The sequence below is a fragment of the Bombyx mandarina genome, chromosome 12, assembly GCF_030267445.1.
Source record: "Bombyx mandarina strain Sakado chromosome 12, ASM3026744v2".
Classification (NCBI taxonomy): domain Eukaryota; kingdom Metazoa; phylum Arthropoda; class Insecta; order Lepidoptera; family Bombycidae; genus Bombyx; species Bombyx mandarina.
This window is the reverse complement of record NC_143219.1, coordinates 9586437-9602087: the sequence shown is the minus strand read 5'-3', so window position 1 is coordinate 9602087 and position 15651 is coordinate 9586437. Positions and strand designations below refer to the sequence as shown.

The window sequence follows — 15651 nt, the reverse complement described above, 5'->3', positions numbered from 1 at the left end:
AACACACTAGACTCTAATGTTTTATTATTTGTATGTGATGTGATGCTTTTTTTTCCTACCTACGAGGGGTTATTCTAGATTTACCGAGCTAGTAGGTGAGTTCACGGGGCTCAACCGGGAGTGTTGCTAACACTTGCCCTAGCAAGAGCAGTGCTGTCGCAGAATCTACTACCGGATCGGAAACGCGACCTGCTGAGAAGATCCGGTGAGAAAATCAGTGGGCTGTGTCTATGGGTTAATTTACTCGTCGAGCCCTTCGTCGGAAGCGACGGGTTCGGCGAGGACGGTGACCGGCGATGTGATGTTTAACAATCTCTGTGTGCAATAGTAGAGGGAATTCTAGTTTAGGATCAACCGAAAGTGAGAGATTTGTCTTCAACTCTTCTATATTTATTTGTTTTATGTATTGATCATCTGGTCATTTCAATACGAGTAAACGTTGGTTTATTTATTAATAGAAAATAAAGAACAAAACGATGTAGACCGACCTCCTTTCTGTAGAACAAAATGGATCTTATAGTTTTAATAATAAGGGTGTACCTACCTCAATAAAACCACCTTAATATTTGAACAATTTAATGAATAACCACATTGTTTTTTAATTGAAGCTAATTTTTACGTAACAGACTAATCATACTTAACTGTTCACTTTTTAAAACTAAATGGCACGACGGAAATTCGTGATTGATGCTTCTAAACTATATTGCATTAACTTCTTGCCCCCCACCATAAATGGCTATTTGTGTTGCTATATAACCTTCCCTTATGAGAAGTCATAATTGTCAGTAAATAATCATTATTTGGTTACAAAGTAACAGTGATTTGATTATTAAATGCTTATCAGAGTATTTTTAAGCAAGCGTGATATTATGAACAAATCAAAACGCGCCGTACCCGTGTTGGCTCGGTAATTTGAAAGATCGCTTTTAGAGATAAGACTGTGTTTTATACAGTTGTACCCCGATTGGTTTTATAATATGTATTTTATTTCTGTTTTGACGTGCAATAAAACTCTATTCTACGTTGAAAACATTTAAACTATTATTAACAATATTATCGAACCCAAGTGTAAATATGTGTCGTAATATCACTGATGGAAAATTGAAGACTGCATAATTTTAGTACTTTTATACATCTATTTCAGAACGAGTCATCAGCTTAAGGAGACTAGTGTGCCGTATAAAATATGCTCTAAGCACATGAATTATATGTATTTGTTTGAAACTTATACAAGCTTTATTGTTGACCCATGATCAAGATATTTCTTGAATAGTAATTTTTGTGTTACAATAAACTGATCAGTCTTTCTAATAAATAATGTGTCTTGAAAGTTGGGATTGCTATTTATTAAATACGACAACATGTACATACTAAAAATACTTATTAAGAAAATGAGCAAATACGAATTTTAACTAAAACTAAATTGCATATGTCATAGTAATGAGTAAATATGCCTTATGCTACGTTTTGTGACTCAATAATTCGTTCATTAAAAACAAAAGTATGATTTATCTGAGTTGTAGGAACTTCATAAGTGCATCATAGATCAACCGAGGGCTGGCATCGCTATCCGCCGTGTATCTCACACCGCGCAGGGCTCCGTCTTCATTTCTCACAACACCATATTCTCCAACTATGAACCCATCGGAGGTCCTCTCTTCGACTCTATACTTTTTGAATTGTCTACCTTCTACGACATATCCTACTTTACAATTATCCTGTTTGCATTTTTCCGTCGTAGATTCTTGAACACCATGGCTACGGCCATTTGTAGCTATGCTTGTTTTTTCATCAACCTCATAATTTTTTTCTGGTTGTTGTCCATCGAATCTTTGCACATTCGATAAACTCAAGGAAGTTCCTACAGTACTCAGAGGCGTAGTGTTAATATCTGAGGAAGCAAGTAAAGCGGATTGTGGAGGATGCTGCCACGTTGAAAAATTGGGAGGTACACTCGCACTTAAATGAAGTGATGCAGGTTGGCTGTAAAATTTAGCAGGTTCGCTGTAAATTTTAGAAGGTTCACTATAAATTTTAGCCGGCTCGCTGTATACCTTGGCCGGTTCACTGTAAATCTTGGCTGGTTCACTGTAAAACTTTGCAGGTTCACTGTAGATTTTAGCTGGCTCACTGTAAATTCTTGGCAGATTAAACGTTTGTTGTTCTCGGGCAACATCAAATCCGTTATTGTATTTTAAAGAATTTTCATAACTAATCGCACCTTTTGGCGCATCGTGAACAATATTAAAACTAACTGTTGTTAAACTTGCTGTGTTTTGTTTGACAGAATTAGTCACACTCTGAAAATAATCAGACTCGGAGACGGCTTCGTCATGAGTAGGTTGTTGGTTTTGGTTGATTTCTACAGCAGATTGAATAGACGACTCTGCTATAGTGTCTTCAGTGTGATTATGATTCCTTTCATGAATTGTTGAATTATTTTCAATTACATGCGGCGAATTCAAAGAAAATAGTGAGCTGAAAGTCATATTTCGAGAAAGTCTTTCATCGTTCACTTCTGATAAAACCGACCCCATTGTGTTATCATTTTGTTCGGTGATACTAGAATATACTTCTTGGGTCGTATGAAAACTATTATTTGAATTTTGTTTATTAGTTTCAAAATTGTTCGCAACGTGAGATGTTGGTATTTTTCTGGCTAAAGGAATGCCGTCAATGTTCTCTTCGTTTTCAAATGGTGTGTCGCTTAGTGCGGAATCTTGTTCTTTGTGAGGTTGACTTTTACTTAACAATTCAAAGGGACGTACACTGTCTATACTGTGGTCTCGAGTTCCTTTTTTTGCGTTAAGTTGTTTGATAAATTCTATATTAGCACCTACCAATTGTGTTGGTAAGCTGGATGATTCGATATCATCTATTATACTCATTGTGGAAGCTAACTGTGATTCGTCAGATTCAGTCACCCCGTTGAAAAAATCTTGTTTGTTCGAATCATTGTCGTTTGGATTAGGCCTGTTTAACTTTTTTTGAGAACGTCCAATGGCGATTGATGATGTAATTCTAACAGATATAACTTTCTCATCTTGGATCTTAGTCGTATTTTCGTTGTTAGATGTTGCCAAATCATCTGTGTAGAACAGTCCGGAATTGTGATTTCGCTCTTCTTGAACTGTTATAGGGTGCGCTAAACCAGATGCGCACGTATCAATCTGAAAAAAGAAAAAAAACCAGATAAATACGCAAAGATGTTTTCAGGAAAACATAGAAAGGCATGGAGGAAGTTATAAACTACGTGTAATGTTGAACATGTCACGGGACCGACGTCTAAACTACTTTAGCTCATGTCAATCGAGATATTATGTTGGTAAAATAACCAACAAGGGAATATAATTTATGAGTCCGGCTTATTCCGATTTGTCCCGACTTAGCTCAACTTCGAGAGATTTTATTGGGGGTAGAATTAAAACATTTGTTTTTCGTTTTCAGCATCTGCTGTCTTTTGATATTTTAATGATAATGGTTAAAGAAAACATAATCCTTTATGAAATATCTACTTCAACTAATTATAAGATCGTAGAGTCCATCCCCATTCCCAGTGATGGTCATGAGGCGACTTGTGTGGATTGAGGCTGCACCTCAAGGTACCATCAATCTAGCGCACTTGCACCAGAGGGAAGAGTCTCCCGGGTGTCTGCAGACCGTCAGGATACAAATACTCCATGCGCCTTCTAGGCGCGGAAAACTAGTATGAAGTAGTTCGAAAAAAAATATTGTCGAATCCCATATCGGGAAAACAAAATTTTGTTGTGTTACGAACTTTTTTTTATTGCCCTTGCTCTGATTTTGTTTGTTTAATTTCTATATATGTTGATATTTAAAAGCACCAGTCTGGTTCACATGTTCACATGTCAGTCAAAGTTATGTTATTACTTACACATTCTAGTTCCTGTTCAATAAAACTTCCAGATATGGTCGACGTTCCGTAAATTTTGGCAAGACATTTAAATAAATTCCAACAAAATTATTTTGATGAAATGTCAGGTAATGTGTACTTAATAATTACATATCTGAGCATACAGGAAAGGATTTTCTAGTGACGTGTTCTCTGACGAATGTAACTTGTATTTTAACATGAACATGGCATTGAGAAGTAATGCTTCTACATATTGACTGCAAACATTTTTAAGATAACATTTGTAAGATTGATTTATTCCTGCCCTACCTAGTATTTTCTTAGTCACATGTATGTATAAGTGTTTTGCTAATAGACAAAAACTAAACAAGATTTGTGGAATTCAGAACAAAAAAAAATTGTCGTTATTAAAAATAATTGTCCTCAAGTAAGTAACCTTAACGAGGTATTAAGGTACATATTTATCAATTAAGTTTGATTAAATATTCACATAAAGTAGTTTCGGGGATTATGAATTAATAATTATTGATAGAAATTAATTAATCTGAAACGAGCTACTAAATTGCTTAAAAAATTGAATGACGGATAGTTACGTCTGTGCTAAAAAGCCACAGTAGTCGGCAAGAAGGCGGTATCAAATATCAAACTCTGCCTTAGCACCAAAGGGATCTAATGAATTACTAATCTCTTCGACAAATCACCTATCATAAAAAAAAAAAACTTCTTTTATTATTACCAAGAAACACTGAATAATAAATTTCAAGTGACTGTTCGAAAATCAAAAAAATAAGCCAAAAATGAAATAAATAATATAATTCTTATTTGTTTATCTGAGAATCATTCAACATTCATGTAGCGCGTGAGTTCATAATAATAATTCGAATGATTTATTATGTAGAGGTCACATTCATTTTTAGTTTAGATTATATTAGAAAGGCCGCTACGTTTCTTCACAATGGATTCTTGCTACTTCCGCCTAATCTTATCTACACATTAATTATGCAAAACGTAACAAGGAATCTTTAAAATAATAAAACCTTGTTTACAAAGAAAGAACAAAAGAAAATGATGACAGAAAATAATAACCCTACATTTTTTTGGCGTATGGAATTAATAGGGCATAATAATTTTTTTTTTATTCCTTAATGTGTCGTGAAGAGTGTCATAATTATTATGTCCTATTAATTCCATACGAAATTCCACTTGAAATTTATTATTCAGTGTTTCTTGATAATAAAAAAAGAAGTTTTTTTTTATGGTAGGTGATTTGTCGAAGAGATTAGTAATTCATTAAATCCCTTTGGTGCTAAGGCAAAGTTGTGAGCCCATATCTATTGATACCACCTTCTTGCCGACTACTCTGGCTTTTTAACACAGACGCAGCTATCCGCTATTAAATTTATTAAGGAATTTAGTACCTTATTTCAGATCTATTATTCGATGACCTAATCGCTAAATTTTGAAGACACAATTGTCCGTTAAGTGCATAATAACTATATAAAATATGCTTAAGATAGTCGTAATCTCAGAGTGGGCGCCACACACGTGCCCGCATCGTGGCGTGGTAGTGAAAAAACTGAAGGTCGCTAACTTATCAGGGCCGCAACCTCCAATGTGGTGCAAAGCACCGAGACAAACATTTTATAACCAATTTAATACATTGAATCCAGTTCAAAAACTTGTCTCGTTAACATTTAATACTATATCGAAGCTTCCTACTCTCTAGGCATTTTTGTCACTCACATAAATATTGTAACACATTTTATGGGTTTTTAATTTTTGTTTTAAAATTGCTCGGAGGGTAGATGAAACGAGTCTTCTCGTGAGGTCTTCAGTTTTATTTAGTTACTAGCGACCCACCCTCGCTTCGCTTCGGAAACATTAAAACAAACATGAAACAAAAAAAATAAAAATAAAAAAATAAATAAAAAAAGTAGCCTATGTTCATCAGGGACAATGTCGGCTTCTAATGGAAAAAGAATTTTTCAAATCGGTCCAGTAGTTTCGGAGCCTATTCGAAACAAACAAACAAACAAATCTTTCCTTTTTATAATATTAAGTATTAGTATAGATTTATTTAGACACACCAACAGCAATACACACAAAACTTAAAGCTTAAAATTAATAAGTATAAAATTAAATACTGGTATGATGTTGAATGCGTTGTAACTCTTTTTTGTTTGTTCTATATTTAATTTTTTAAAGTTTCACTGAAAGATTCACGTTGTTGTTATATGTGCATAGCGAGAAATTTAATAATAGTTATTTTCGAACAAGTTAGATTTTAGTGAAGGCCAAGCACTCCGCTAACAATAGTCGAGCGTTCAAACCACAATTAAATTGTTGCACATAACAGCTGCATAACGAAAGTTGACTATTCGAATTGTGATTGATGTACGTATTATTATTATGTTAGTATCTTAATAAAAAATAATGCAGTGTAACTAATAATAAGATATACATAGCATTTTTTTAAAACAAGCTACGTCTACTATATAAGTATACTTTAACCTAAAATAATAAATTTTGCTAATTCACCTACACGGTTACATATAAAAAAATAATAATAATGAAATCTAAATAAAAGATTGTAAAAAAACGCCTACCGTGTATTTTCAATTAAGCTCATATTTGAAATAGAGTGGAAATGAAAAAAAATGTAACTTAAAATTTTTAAGACGCCTTTTAGTACGATCTGTAACTTTACATATACTCTGTCAAGAAAGTACCAGGAAAATATCAATAATACACAATATGACCAACCAAATTCAATCAATTTTTTTTTGTCATCTTCAAAGTATACTTCTTCAGAAACGGTACAATTATGCCAAGGAATAATTCGATCAACAAAATATTTTTTAAGCGCTTTTACCGGAATTGAGTTGAGTTCTTGACGCGAATTACTATTCATGTATTCTACTTTTTTTTTTATGGCTTAGATGCGTGGACGAGCTCACAGCTCAGATTCGAGGCCCAGGTTGTCGTGTAGGTCAATGTTCTTCACGAACCACGGAGCTCCGACGGCTAACCTACAAAAGCGGGACTGTAGGGATTGGAGGGTGTCTATGAGTGTGCGGGCTGCGTGAGCGAACACCACACTCGCGTTAGTCACGACGGGCCTTATGCAAGTTTTGTAAAGTGTCACCTTGTTCTGAAGGGACATTTTACTTCGCTTACAGATCATAGGATAAAGACGGCCGAGAATAAACGCGGCGCGGTCGCGGACTGATTTAATGTGCGGTTGGAATGTCATCGATGCATCAGGGTGACACCCAGGTACTTGATCTTCCTGGCCCAGGGTATGAGTTGGCCGAAGAGGGTGATCGGGGGTGTAAGATTCCTCCTCCTAATCCAGGAAGAAATCCGTGTGGCATATCCCCCTTTGAAATAGCACCGCAGTACTTTTCGCTAGGGTTGATGTCTATGCACCATTTTCGGAACCACTGTCCTAGGGCTACGGTTGCGCTCTGAAGTTTCCTTGCGATTAAGAAGTTGTTTCTACTCGAATAGTAAACAGTCATGTCGTCGGCGAATAAAGATAATTGGGTCGGCGGCGACCGGGGTATATCTTGACGAATAAACTAAATAGGAGGGGCGAGAGGACAGAGCCTTGCGGGACTCCAGCCGTGAGAGGTCACGGGGAGGAGCGGGTTCCTTCAACTCGATATCGAAAAGAGCGGTTCGACAAGAAGTCCCGTATGATGAGCACGAGACTGACTGTCCGGCACGCCCATGTTGAAAAGTTTGAAAATCAAACCGTTGTGCCAGACTTTGTCGAACGCTTTTGCGACGTCGAAGAAGAGAGCTCCCGTATAGAGTGGTTTTGGGCGGTTAAGCCCTACGAGAATGTGCTCCGTGAGGCGGTGCACCTATTGTACGCAACGACTTATCCTTTAGGCCACGACGACTTCAAAATTTAAAATTTACAAAACAAAACCTATTTAAAATTTATAGTAGAAATAATAATATCGATGAGGAGTTCCAGTTCTTTGAGCGAGTGGCGTGCAAATACATAACATAAATAATTTAGTTGATTCAATAGCGGACTAACCGCTATTTTCCGGTGTAACTTCCACATTTCCAAATCAAGCGCATGGTCTTGAATTTTCGAGTATTTTTTCTTGGTAATTGCTGTGGATATTGTGCAATCGAAAATAATAAGCAATCGTTATCCAACTTATTGCACAACTATGACACTGCTCGTTAGATTTTTAGCAAGATAAACGTTTTATGTTAAAGCCCTTTTTTTCTATAGTTTTCGCGTTCATTTACATCGATCATTAACAGTCATGAACGTAGACATCAACCCAGTGAAAAGCACAGCAGTGTTATTTCAAAGGGGAAACTCACCGCTTATTTCCTCCCGCATTAGGAGGAGAAATATCACACTCCCGATCACCCTCTTCGGCCAACCTATACCCTGAGCCAGGAAGGTCAAGTACCTGGGAGTCACCCTGGATGCATCCATGACATTTATTCTCGGCAGACTCTATCCCATGATCTGTAAGCGGAGTAAAATGTCCCTTCGGAACAAGGTGACATTTTATAAAACTTGCATAAGGCCCGTCATGACTTACGCGAGTGTGGTATTCGCTCACGCGGCCCGTACACACATAGACATCCTCCAATCCCTACAATCCCGCTTTTGCAGGTTAGCCATCGGGGCTCCGTGGTTCGTGAGGAACGTTGACTTACACGACGACCTGGGCCTCGAATCAATCCGGAAATACATGAAGTCAGCTTCCGAACGGTACTTCGATAAGGCTATGCGTCATGATAATCGCCTTATCGTTGCCGCCGTTGACTACTCCCCGAATACCGATCACGCAAGAACAAGTCACCGTCCTACGCCCTAGACATGTCCTTACGGGTCCATCAGATCCAATAACCTTAGCATTACGCGCTTTCAGCTCTAACACTAGGAGCAGGCTCAGCAACCCCAGTAACCGTACTCGTCGAACTCAAAAAAGAGGTCGACGTGCAACCTAACCCATGCATCAGCCCGCTGAGTTTCTCGCCGGATCTTCTCAGTGGGTCGCGATTCCGATCCTGTAGTAGATTCATTCGCGAAGCAATTGCTCTTGAGTTGTTAGGTCTCCTTCGGAGGCGCTCGGGCAGTTGTTACCAAATCCTACCCCTCCTGGCTGAGCCTTTGCTCGTCCACCTGTCCTGGTGAAGCTGGAAAGGCCTCCGGGCTACTAGTTGTCTTTCAATCACAAAAAAAAGTCATGAACGATTAGATACGTCGGAAGATATAGAACTAATAAATAAATTCAACAGTAAAATCTGAAGACCGGAGAAAAATTGTTTATTGCATGTCTTTTATGAAACATGTATAATGAAAGATTATTAGAATTAGTTTATTAATGATTTCCACGGTGAAGAAATAGCATCGTGTAATAAAATTAAAGCCGCAAAAAATACAATATGTATACAATTGAGACCCAGACCTCAAGGTCTAAGGTGAATGACGATAGCCACTTAACACTGGTTAACATTGGGTGGACCGTAAGATTGTTTTTTTTTTCTTTGTAGGCAGACGAGCATACGGCCCACCTGATGGTGAGTGGTTACCGTCGCCTATGGACGTCAGTGTGCCAGGGGCAGAGCCAAGCCGCTGTCTACCGTTAAGTACTCTCCACAAGCCTCACTTGAAGAAGGACATGTCATAGCGCTCCGGAAACACCTTGGAGGGGAGCTCACTCCAAAGGCGGATGGTAGGTGACAAAAAAAAATCGCTGTAAACGCACTGTGGATGAACGCAGTGGTTACAGGTAGTATACATGAACTCTACTGCGGTGGCGGGCGGTGCACTTAGCAAATGTCCACGTTTGACGTCCACGTTGAAGGAATGAATCGTTTTTACCATCGCACCGCCCGCCACCGGAGTAGAGTTCATCCATACTACCTGGAGCCACTGCGGTCATCCACAGTGCGTTTCCAGAGGTCTTTTTTGCCACGTACCATCCGGCTATGGAATGAGCTCCCCTCCACGGTGTTTCCCGAGCGCTATGACATGTCCTTCTTCAAACGAGGCTTGTGGAGAGTATTAAGCGGTAGGCAGCGGCTTGGCTCTGCCCCTGGCATTGCTGAAGTCCATGGGCGACGGTAACCACTCACCATCAGGTGGGCCGTATGCTCGTCTGCCTACAAGGGCAATAAAAAAAAAAAAAAAAAAAGAATAAAGATCATACCCGAAAAATTTATAATTTGCCTAATTACTGGTGGTAGGATGTCTTGTGAGTCCGCACGGGTAAGTACCACCACCCTGCCTATTTCTGCCGTGAAGCAGTATTGCGTTTCGGTTTCAAGGGTGGGGCAGCCGTTGTAACTATACTGAGACCTTAGAACTCATATCTCAAGGTAGGTGGCGGCATTTACGTTTTAGATGTCTATGGGCTCCGGTAACCACTTAACACCCGGTGGGCCATGAGCTCGTCCACCCAAATAAGCAATAAAAAATATATTGGTCTCATAATATGGATACTGTGGATACTGCATACGGATAGTATTTTCTTCAGTTAGTCGAGTTGCAGACAAAATAAAAAATGCTTTTACATTTCAATATAGTGTTGATTAACTTTTTTCTTTTGTAATAATTCTGATTTTATGAATATTTAAGAGTTTTCGTGTTAATGGGTGGCTAACGGTGTTATTGTTCGTCGACATTTAAACATTGTGCTAACTATCGTGCAACGTTGTATAAAAATATTTATTGATAGTTACTTTTCTTTTCACCCAGAAAAAACGAATAGCATCTTGAAGTGGGTTATTTGACTTAGGCTTTCACCTGCACGATAAAATAATTCCTGTATTTTTGGCAGGACGTGGCTTCTTAGGTTCCTCCAAAAAGTCCATTGGGATGTTATTTCTTTTCATCCCATCCCATCTCATTTCGATTCATTTAATTTCATCCCAATAGATTACAATTTCAAATAAATTAATTTCATTTGATTTCTCTCAATTTTTCATTTATAATAAATGAATATTTATCTAAAAATCTACACCATAGATTATACACTTAATATATTTGAGACACTGACAACAATGGCGTCGCATAAAGCCAATTGCCATACAGAAAAAAGAACGACGAAATAATCCTATGTATTACTGAAGCTGATTTTTCTGATTTCTCTCTGGCCTTGCGTATCGTATTAACTTGTTTTATTTGGACTTCCCATTTGTATAGTATGAAATTTTATAAAATGGTGAACACAAAATCGGGTTTTATTATTCGATTATTGTTGAGATCCGCAATGAGCTCATTACCAAAATACGTATGAGAGCTCACAGTCACAGTCCAGTTTATATAAAATAGGATCTTGTAGAGATATGTCACAGTTAATACCTAAGTTTTTTGTGTAGCATATAAAACAATTATATAGATGCAGGTCTAAATAAATTGCCAACGTAGAACAGTAGAACTAAAGGTGTCTTCAATTATGTAGTAATTTTCAATAAATTTCTAATAAAATAGTATCGTGTAAGTACACGGCTTACACAAAAATATGTACGTACGTATTGCATTGTATTCGTTACGATACTAATCATGTCATATAAATAAGTATAAAATGGCGTCGGTATTGTAGCAGATAGAGATTTTATTTAGTAATTGTTTGCCTTTATTATACGCTTATAAGGCATGCACTGGTTGTGTGCAGGGTGAGGCGGACAAACCAGTTCTGATTTACTGCATCGTGAGGTGTTTTAACTTGAATGCAAATAAACTGACCCATGATAAAGAACTTGAAAGCACAAAGAGCAATCTATTGAATAACTTTATTTGAACCAGCATATAGTGCTGTATTTTTAGTAAGATTCAATATTAATACATAATACGACTTTAATTTATTTTACAAAATGAATGGAGAGTTAAAAAAAAAAGTTATTAAAAAAAAAGTATATAAGTATTTATGTTAAAAAATCTATAAATTATGGAATCATCGATAACAACAATATTAGTAAATTACTTTTAGCTTATTTTAAATGGTTGAAATGTGGTTTTCCCTAAGGTACAGCTTTATTTCATTTGAAATTGAACAGAAAAATTTAATGGCTTCTTCCAATCACTCGAATGGACTATAGACAATAAATTATATATAAAAACTAACACGGCCAAACGAAAACAATCGAAATTTAAATTAGGCAACAAATGTATAATGCAAGTAGCATTAAATTTCAAGCAATTCCACCCACCGTCTGAAGCCATTTTTTTATAAAAAAAATGAGGAAGTCCCACAGACCCGTTTCGCCCTCAACTAGAGCGAATTTAGTTTGTTGCTTCGATCAAGTTTGTTTAAAGATCACTCTGACATTTATGATACTGGCGTTCAACGTAGGTACGGTAGATTTTTTCGTAAACAAAAAAAAAAAATGTTTTCAACCTTTATGTTGGTAATTATGCTGACTGATTCAGGTAACTGAGCTCAAATTAGGCGTCTTTTAATTTAGTCATTACTCTTTATTGGATTTCTAATTAATTTTTATAAATTGGAGTATTAGGTAAATGTGAGTTTACCGCAATAATTTCTTGAAAGCTGGAAGAAGGAAATGTATTGTCTTAGCGTTTTTTATTAAATCCATTGGAAGAGAAGAGCTGATTCTCTTTTACTTTCACCACACAGTCATTAATAACTAGTCTAGGACTAATTTGTGTATATATAAAAATTGATAAATTGATTGATAAATTTTATATGGACAAAATTTGTTTAATTTCAATTTTTTTAAATTTTTGTTTATTTATTTATTAGGCACACAAAACACACCACAAGCTAAAAAGATACATAAAAATACGAATAAAAAGAAACAAAATCATGTGAATGACCATATTAATATTGCCATTTTTTTCGAAGACTGTGCGTTAGTCTTTATATTGAAACAGGTGAGAAGTGATTGTCTAGCCTAGAAATTTACGTTTGAGCATTGAACAGTATTCGTAAAATTATATTTGTTGTTGGATTTGATCAAAGTTGTTAAGGCAACATTGAACCAGTCTGCGTAATTGTAGCTTCTGATAATTTACAAACGTACCTATCGTATGTATGTACCGGTTCATAGCGGAAGCACTGCTCTAAATTGCTTAATTACATTTAAAATAAATTAGCTTTAGTAATAAAACTATTAAATGAAACATTAGGTAAAAATTATTTGTGTGTGCTGAATACCACTGCTACTGATAGATTCTGGAAACACCAATGTGAATTAATAAAACTATGCCAGGGAGTGCCATTAATAGCTGTAGAACTTCAATACATTTTCCCAAACCCATTCGCTGGTAGTCTAAGAGGCCAACGACGGTCTGTACCGATACAAAATATACACCATGCACGTGCATATGGGACAAACAACCAGTCCTTATATATGTTCACTTTTTGTAAAACAATTATTAAATTAAATAGATAAATGTATTCATAACTAAATTTTAGTAGAGCCCATAGAGACTACGTCAGTATCCGCCTTGAGTGACATACAAGTTCCAATTGCATTCGAATCAGGTATTTTGTTAACGCTATGACATGGTCTTATTCTAACGAGGGTTGAAGAGAGCTTTCAGCGGGAGGTAGCGGCTTGTCTATACTTGGCTGCACTGTCATCAGTTAAGCAGGAAAATATATTCGTAGCTTGTATACATATTATAGCTGTGCAAGATTGTATCGCAAATGTTATTGCGATTCAGGTTTTCACGGGATCACTTCTTTCTACCTTCTCTACTTTGTATTATTCTTATTAATTTTAGCTACCGGCAAGGATTTTACTTGTATAAAAAGGTACTCCTCCTTCTTATTTTTAACATGAGAACTATTTTCTTTTCATCTTAGTACAAAAAAGCATCATCTTATCTAGGATGGTGTCTTTTTTCACTGCCTTATCGTTGGCAGCCTAAGGGGCTATCCCAGCTTCGCGCGGACTTAATATTAGAAGTTCGAGAGGGACTCATATTTCCTGATAAGTTTATCAGGGAGTTTGTCTGATTGTTTTGTTTTGGTGAATGTCTGTATTTTTATGTCTGTATACGTAAACCAACCTACCAGAATTAAAAACGTAACCAATTAAAGTGTTAATGAACGTCTCCACACGCTAAATGTCCAAAAGAGTATTATTATAAATCACCTATATATGTGTCGCATTTTTTATAATCTCTTTCCATTAAGGATCATTGCCGGTCGCAGTCAGTATTATTGTTAAAGATATTTTGGGATTTGTGGTGTAGCTTTTTGTTTTTGTTTTATGCATTTCCGGACAGAGGAGTAAATCCTATACTTAGGTCGTTAACTGTAAAACGTGTTAATGGGGTTGACTGGGATAAATAGCTTTCAGCGATAAGTCCGCCTAATTTTCTTTAGTTACAAGTTTAATTTTTCTCTTTTACTTTTTCAATAAATTGTCGTTATTTTAGTGTACTTGAGTGCAATAAGCGGTTTTGCACTGTGTTGTATTAATGTATGCCTATTTTTCTTCGGATTTTCTTTTCAATCACCTTGTGAAAAAAAGAAACTATAGATAGACATACTGTTTATGAAACCGTATTTTCTTTGATTTTAGCGAGTCGTAGCCATAATAATGAACTGTCGAAAAAAAAAGATCATTAATAAACGCGAGATCGAATCGTGAAAGTAATTTTGATTGGTTGAGCTACGTTTCTCATGAGAATAGACTTGGCACCAACGCCCTTAGTTTAATAAAAAAACTGCTCATTGACCTCAGAAAATCTCCTGAAGAGTTAAACTGTCGGGTGGTTCGTTTGTCCAATTCGTCGAATAACTTTATCAAGTTTCTTATTAATTTGCGATTTTGCTTTAAAACAAATGATAGTGTTATTGTAAACACACACACACACATACACACAGAAGTTAAACGGACGAGTTTTCAGCTCATCGAGTTCTAATTTAGCGTTAATGCTACTGTTTATCTTTGCATTAGAGGTCGAAGCTACTTCTATCCAGTCTTCTTTAAGCTTTTGGAGGACCTGAGCATTTTAGGACGCCTATATCACAGAAGATTTTTTAGTTCCCACTTAGCAAAAGAAGAAGCGTGTATGTTACAATACCTATGTCGAGACTTCATCGCGTGCTTTCTTTCATTTTAGATACCTAATAGATGATTGGTTATCGTTTGGTGATGTGGCGTACAATGATCTCAGACCACTGGACATTTTTTTAGGGATCAATGAAAGAGGGGGCGTGCGATTACCCTACCCTTCAAACCAACAACCTGATTGCTTCAAGGTAAAAATAATCGAGGTGCTGGTATGTACTATCATCGAACAAGTGCGACCGTCCTATATTTCTATTATTTTCATTGGACGCCAAGGAATCACGAACAATCCGGCGCTCGAATAAAAGTTTCTGAAAATTAATTAAATAAACAAATTAAATAATAATCATACCAGTATTAAAATCCAAATGAAGCGGTAATTCATCTCGTGGAAGGCGGTAAGTCAGCACTTCAGGTAACAAGCCTGCTGATCCTATTGTATACACAGGGACATGTCCACTCTCTTCGCGATTATGAACAAAAACATTTTTATTGTGAATTCGTTTTTCGAATTTTAACACATGATGTTGTCCTTCAAGGGTTGCTCTCAGACCTCGGTACAACTAAGCGACTCTTCTATTCCGAATTTCTTTGTATCGGAGCTAGCGATATCGCATCTAGTACACGAGTGCCCTGTGCGCGAGTCGTCGGCAACTACACCGCTCAACTACAAAGCGACCTTAACAATTAAGAACACATTTTATTAATGCACTTTCTTATGACGTGTTCGATTACGGAGTAAA

The 15651-nt window shown here is 36.6% G+C and overlaps 1 protein-coding gene across 1 annotated transcript; it reads right to left on the bottom strand.

Moving 5' to 3' along the window:
- Positions 1–562: 562 nt before the first annotated feature.
- Positions 563–15570, bottom strand: LOC114244787 (uncharacterized). Its single transcript, XM_028176690.2, has 2 exons — positions 15261–15570; positions 563–3170 (listed from the first exon to the last, which is right to left on the bottom strand). The coding sequence occupies exons 1-2, from the start codon at positions 15291–15293 to the stop codon at positions 1509–1511; spliced, it is 1695 nt and encodes a 564-aa protein (XP_028032491.2). The 5' UTR covers positions 15294–15570; the 3' UTR covers positions 563–1508.
- Positions 15571–15651: the final 81 nt, after the last annotated feature.

Coding starts and splice junctions, on each gene's coding strand:
- LOC114244787 (XM_028176690.2), bottom strand. CDS start 15,293: ATGAATTACCGCTTCATTTGGATTTTAATACTG. Junction 3,171..15,260: donor TCATTTGGATTTTAATACTG/GTATGATTATTA, acceptor TTCTTTTTTCAG/ATTGATACGTGCGCATCTGG.